This window comes from Galeopterus variegatus, unplaced genomic scaffold (assembly GCF_000696425.1).
Source record: "Galeopterus variegatus unplaced genomic scaffold, G_variegatus-3.0.2 Scaffold3162, whole genome shotgun sequence".
In the NCBI taxonomy this organism is placed as follows: Eukaryota; Metazoa; Chordata; class Mammalia; order Dermoptera; family Cynocephalidae; genus Galeopterus; species Galeopterus variegatus.
Window position 1 is genome coordinate 117,012 of NW_007729273.1, and position 6,487 is coordinate 123,498.

A 6,487-nucleotide genomic window follows, 5' to 3' on the forward strand; every position below is an offset into this window, starting at 1 on the left:
AGAGAAAGAGTGGTGATTTTTACACTATCTGGGAAAGACAAAATCATTTTAAGATTTTTAAGAATAATCTACGGCAAAAATAACACAAATCAACACCAAATATAAATATTTGGAATTTCACGTTATTCCTCTCTCATATTAGGTTAATAAAATCTAACCTAACACATAAATCAGAATTAAATTCGTAAAGGACCGGGCCAGCCCCGTGGCTCACTCACGGCAAAATACATACATACATGCATATATACATGCATGCATACATACATAAATTCATAAAAGACATGACACTGAAAATACAATACCTTCACAAATGAGACTTGAGGGTGTTCTTTAGCTAACTCTGCCATTACATCATTCATCTGCGCACACTGTGGAGCCCATGGTGCCCAGAAATGGACCACGAGGAGGGACCTGTAAATCAACAAAATGTATTTTTTTTTAATTTTATTAACTTTGGAAATAAGCAAACAACTGAGATAAATTCTATTACCAAAAAACCTTTAAAAGAACTGCCTGAATTGTTTTGTACTATTAGAATTTTGTTGTATTAAACGGATTGAAACATAAGAACACTCGGCAAGATCTTGAGACTCTTTGGGATGAATTTCCAAGTTAATGATATATCTTGAGTCAAGATTTAGTCCATAAGAACTGCTTCTGAATACTCACCCATCTCAATTAACAGTCATGTAAATCAACTATGTTTCATACCCGTAAGGAAAGTGGAAACTAAACTTCTGTATTACAGGCACAATGTTTGTGATAAATGGTTGTAAATGCGTTATACCACCAACATCAGTATTTACTCCTTAAACATGGTATTGTGATGAAGAGGCACAACTGTGAGCACAGAAGCAGCAATTAAATGTCGAAAGCGAAGGCACGCCAGCAGAAAACAGGAAAAAATGGAACTGCTTTTTTAAAAGACACCCTTTTATATTTCTTTATATTATGCTACAAAAGATTTTCTACACATTTATAGTATGAACAGATAGAACAGTGAATTAATAAACTCACTAAATTCTTAGGAATCTCAGTGTATAGCCAACTAATTATTTTCATACAAAATTATCTTAGCGAAGATTCCTTTAAGTCTATCCTCAAATCCAACTGAAAAATCCCTCAGTTTTATAGAATTCTAAGTTTAAATATAATCTCCCCACCCTCAAAAAAAAAACTGAAAAATTGAGGGAAAAGTATGTTACATGGAGAAAAGAACGAAGGACAACTATCCTGCAGGCAAGGAAAGAAATAAACTATAAAAACCAATAAAGTAATACAGGTGAGAGAAGAAAGAACCTACAATAAATATCAGGAAAGTAGAAGCAACGGGAGGCATTAGGAGGCCTTCAGAGGTGGAAGGGGCAAGACTTGGTGACAGATGAGGCATAGTCTAGGGCTGACACAAGTTCTGGCTTACAGACTGATGGCTAGTGGTGGCACCAGCCTCGAATTATAATATAAAAGCTGTCGGCTTGAGAGGAAAGGAAGTCTAGTAGGCTGTTACTGTGATGTCTCGAGCTCAGGAAAGAAGTCTCCACTTGATCTACAGATTTAGGAATCAAGAAACGCACCGTGTTGCAGAGAGATACAAAAGAGACCCAATGTCAGCACCAGAGGGGCTCACCAACATTAAGTTAGGACAGATGGAGGAAAAGGAACTAACGTTGCAGAGAAGGGGACCTAAATGGTCTCACAGAAGTTGAAGGAGGAGTATCAAGAAGGAAGGAGTGACAATCTTCAAATGCAGCAGGGAAGGACAATGAACACTAGTGAGAGGAGTTTCAATGGAACAGTAGAAACACAAGTCAGACTGCAGTGCATCAAGGACTGAACTGAAGATGAGGAAGTAGAGATTACTAGAAATACTCTTTAAGAGATTTGTACTAGGCAGAGGAAAAGACAGGATCAAAATATGTCCTTTCTTTTAATACAAGAAAATTTTCACATTTATTTTGTTAGAGGACAATACAAATGGAGAGGAAGTGGCAGCTGATGATGCAAGGTCTCAAGGAGGAAGGAGGGGGAAATCTAGAGAAGAGAACTCACCTTGCAGAAGAGGGGCACAGTCTCCTCTGAGTCAGGAGCCAAGGAATTAAGAAAGAGGAATGCTACAAATAAATGAGTAGATGTTGATGGAGGGGGAATAGGAAGGCTTAGGGAGATGCTACTTGAAGTCCTGTTTTCTCTCAGGTAGGAAGCAAAGTCATTTGCTGAAACAAAGGAAAAGGGACAACAGGAATCACAGACAGAATGACGAAGGAAGAGCTGTCCGGGGCATACGAAAGGAAAGCAGAAGGCTCCAAAGGAAATCCCTTCTAAGGCAGGAGAGGACACATTGTAGGGGCCCCCAGTCAACAGGTTATAATTTGCATCCAACAGAACTTAGCTGCGTCGGTGGATTAATAGGTGGGCGTCAGGTCTATGGCAGAGACTATGTTGAGAGACTACATTTTTCACTCCTCCTTGCATCTGCTTAGGGCCCTGGAACTGAGTTCCGGCTGGTAGAACACAGGCCCGACCCTCAAAATCCTCCCTCATGAGCCTCTGCCTACACTAGCCTTTAATGCAGAGGATCCAGATGAGGCCCCAAAGCCTAAGGACAGCAAGAAGGAAAACCTGTCCAAACAGGCCTGGTGCAAGAATGGTCACAGCAGTCTTATACTTAACCCAAAACTGGAAATAATCCAAATGTCCACAAACAGGAGCAAGTGTTGTATACTCATACAATGGAATACAACTCAACAATGAAAAGAAACCACCTACAGATACATGCAACAACATGGATGAACGTGAAAAACATACGAGCAAAAGATGCCAGACATAAAAAGAGGAACTGTATGATTCTATTTACATAAAATCCAAGACCAGAGAAAACTAATCTAGAGTGACAGAAAGCAGATCAGAGATTTGTGGACAGGGCTGAAGAACTTCCTGAGCTCAATATTCTCATCTTGAATGGCAGTTGCTGGTGTGTACGCAATTGTCAAAATGCACCATATCCAACGATTAAGATCTGTGCACTTTATTATTATTGTATGTAAGTCATACCTCAATTTTTTAAAAGCAGGGATGACATAGGACTTTAAAATCATAACATTCAATGATAAAAAGGATGGTGAGAGAAGCATTTTCATATCCTCCTGGTAAAAACTAAATTGGTATCTTTCAGAAATTTCTTACATATATACAAATCTATCTTAAGGAAGTAATTAAAGAAATGAAGATTTATGTACATGGATATTTTCCCGTCATTTTACGTAACAAATAACTGGAAAAATCTAAGGTTCAACCATATGGCCTTTTAATGGTCATAACAAAATATTAAAAAGCCATTAAAAATCAAATTTTCAAAGAATTTTCTTAATGCCATGGTAAAATGCTCACAATATGATTACATTTTTTGAAAATTAAAATCGGTTACTAAACTTTATAACAGTATGAGCCTGCTATGGGTTGAATGTGTCTCCCCAAAGTGCATGTGTAGGAAACTTGATCCCCACTGTAAACAGTGTTAAGAGGATGGGAAATCCAATTACGGTATTTGAAAGACAGGGCCTTTGGGAGGTGACTGGACTGTAAGAACTATGCTGTCATGCACGGATTTATCCATTTATGGAGTAATGAGATATCGTGGGTGTAGACTGATGGCTTTAAAGGAGAGCAAGTGAGAGGGTTAGCTCTCTTGCTCATGCCATTCTAGTCATGTGAAACCATGCGTCACTTGTAGAGTCATCACTCAGCAGAAGGCCTTCAATGGATGTGTTCCCTGGACTTTGGACTTCCCAGCCTCCAAAACTGTAAGAAATAAATTTCATTTCCTTATAAATTACACAATTTCAGGTATTCTGTTGTAAGAGACAGAAATGGACTAATACAGAGCTCAAACATGTAAAAAAGAAAAAAGTATGTGCAAAGAACTTGAATTAAGTTTCAATTCCATTATTACTAACATGGCATGAAGAGTAATTTAACTTCCCTTAACTTCCACATCTTTGAAACAGAATACCTAACACCCTGGCATGTTGGGAAGGTCAAACAAAAACATTAAAGCATGATATTGTCTATAGTTATTTTAAATTGTCTACCATATTTTCATGTTTAAATGCTTAACTTCCATTTTTCAATTAAGCAATAAATGCCCAATATTACAAAGCCGTATATTGGAAACGACTGTAAATGATGTCTCCATCTTCATGGATAGCCCAACATGCCTGGTGCATTGTTTGTAGAAAACATTTGGAGAAAGACCAGGTTCAAATGCTGACTAATGTGATCTTAAACAACATAATGAACCTCAGTTCTTCATCAGAAAAATAATTAGTGCTCAGTAAATACTTGTTGTTTTTCTGTTATTGTAGTGTTCTGCTACTGCAGTTTTACATCTGCAGATAACACCAGCTAGCATTTATTAAACAGCATCATATACTGGACTCAAGTATTTTACAAATGGACAAAACTTCTTAATTACTCTGCAAATGGCTATTAATATCCCCATTGTATAGAAGAGCTGAGGTTTCGGTAACTTATATAACATCTGATTAAATGACTCAAGCAAAGAAAAAGTTTCAAATCATATCAAATTTTAAAATTGAGAAGTCCTATATTGTTGGTGGGAATGTAAATTGGTACAGCCATTGTGGAAAACAGGATGGAGGTTCCTCAGATAACTAAAAATAGATCTATCTTATGACCCAACTAATCCCATTATTGGGTGTGTGTGTGTGTATATGTATATATATATATATCTCCAAAGGAAACGAAGTCAATATACCAAAAAGACACCTGCACTCCCATGCTCAATGCAACACTATTTACAGCAGCCAGGAGATGGAACCAACCTAAATGCCCATGACCGGACGAATGGATAAAAAAACTGGGATATCTACACAAGGCAATACTACTCAGCTACAAAAGGAAATGGTATCTTATCATTAGCAGCAACATGGATGGAACTAGAAATCATCATGTTAAGTGAAGTAAGTCAGGCACAGAAGGATATATACCACAGGATCTCACTCATATGTGGAATCTGAAAAACAAAAGAAAGTGGTGCTTACAGAAGTAGAAAGTAGAATAACGGTTACCAAGGGGAGTGGGGGAGGAAAAAGCGGTGGACTACAAGGGCACAAAACTATGCTACCTACCCTAAGTCAATCACTGTGCAGTACATGCACGTATTGAAACAACACACTGTACCCTACAAAAAATAAAATAGAAAAAAAAATTTTTAAATAAAATAAAACTGAGGAGAAGCAATGATCTGGAAAGTAGATTTAAAATGATTACATCAACACCAGTACTACTTAATATTCTTAAATGCTTCCATTTTCACAAAAAGCAGCAGAGATTTGCTCCTTCCCCAAATTCCACACATCATTTGCCACGTGCCCATTTAAACTAGTCGCTATGGAAAGAGTACATTGTTTTCTGGGTCATTGCAAGTACAGACCAGTGGCGAGAATACTCGTACATCCAAGTGATATATACATTTAAGCTTTTACCCATTGTGATACTTTGAAGACTGTTTAAAACATGAAGCATAAAAGCAAAAATGTGAAACACACACACACAAAATATCTTTCCAGGTGGTAAGCTCAAAACGTTTATTAAGGGCAGGTCCACACAAGCCCTGCTTATGTCAAGAGGCCACTCTGGTTCCCTCCACTGTGTGGCCTGAAGATGTGTTCATGTTGGATGAATCAAAACCCAGCTTCCACCAATGATTAAATGTCATTTCCCTTTTTTCTTTTCCTAACAATTTCTCAGGTAAACCTAACCTTCCAAAAGAGCCGTATTAATTAACATTTCAACTTCATAACCTCCATAAAGCATGGCTAACTAGAAGTCAGTCAGTAACTCTAAGCCCTCCCCACTCCCAGCAAAGGCAAAACTCCCCTATGTCACCTGCGCTCTCCGCTGCAACATCAGAGGACCGCCTGCCTCTCATTCGAACTCAGGCGGCGACGTGTCACTCGGAACGGGTCAAGAAGCATGTACCGCCCACGAAGTGCACGAGCGCACCTGCTCTGTACTGAGAACAAGGGGCCAACACACTCTGCTCCTGCACGCCAGGCTTCCCGGCACTTCACACGCACCGCCGCGTTCAGCCGCGGCAACACTAATCCATTTCAACACTGAGACTAGGGCTAGGCTCTGAGATGCGCCCGGGGGTCGCAGGGCAGGTAAACGGCTGCGGTGACGACTGGATCCCAGGCCATCAGACCCCGCTGGTAACGCGGCTGAGAACGACCCCGCCCGCACAGCACGCTGCAATCGCAGGCGGCGTCGTTAGGAAGCGCCGCCGCACACCTGTGCGCACTCACCTGTGCGTTTCCACGCCGGCCAGCGGCCACCTGTGAGCACGCACAGTTCAGAGCTGCTGCCACCGCCGAACGCGTCCTCCGCGCGTCCCCACGGCTCTGGGTTTGTGGCCTTCTCCAGGGAGAGAAGCACGTGCACCAAAGCACAACCCCCCCCCCCCCCC

At 40.2% G+C, this 6,487-nt stretch overlaps 1 protein-coding gene across 3 annotated transcripts in view; it reads right to left on the reverse strand.

Annotated features, from left to right (window-relative positions):
* GLRX3 (glutaredoxin 3) overlaps window positions 1-6,487 on the reverse strand; it is a 33,802-nt gene that overhangs the window by 26,624 nt on the left and 691 nt on the right. For all 3 annotated transcript variants that reach the window (XR_551343.1, XM_008584161.1, XM_008584162.1), the window contains exon 2: window positions 303-411. Coding sequence is in view for 2 of the 3 variants with exons in the window: in XM_008584161.1 (XP_008582383.1) it covers window positions 303-411 (109 nt within the window). In the remaining variant the exon portion in view is untranslated. The remainder of the gene's footprint in view (window positions 1-302; window positions 412-6,487) is intronic.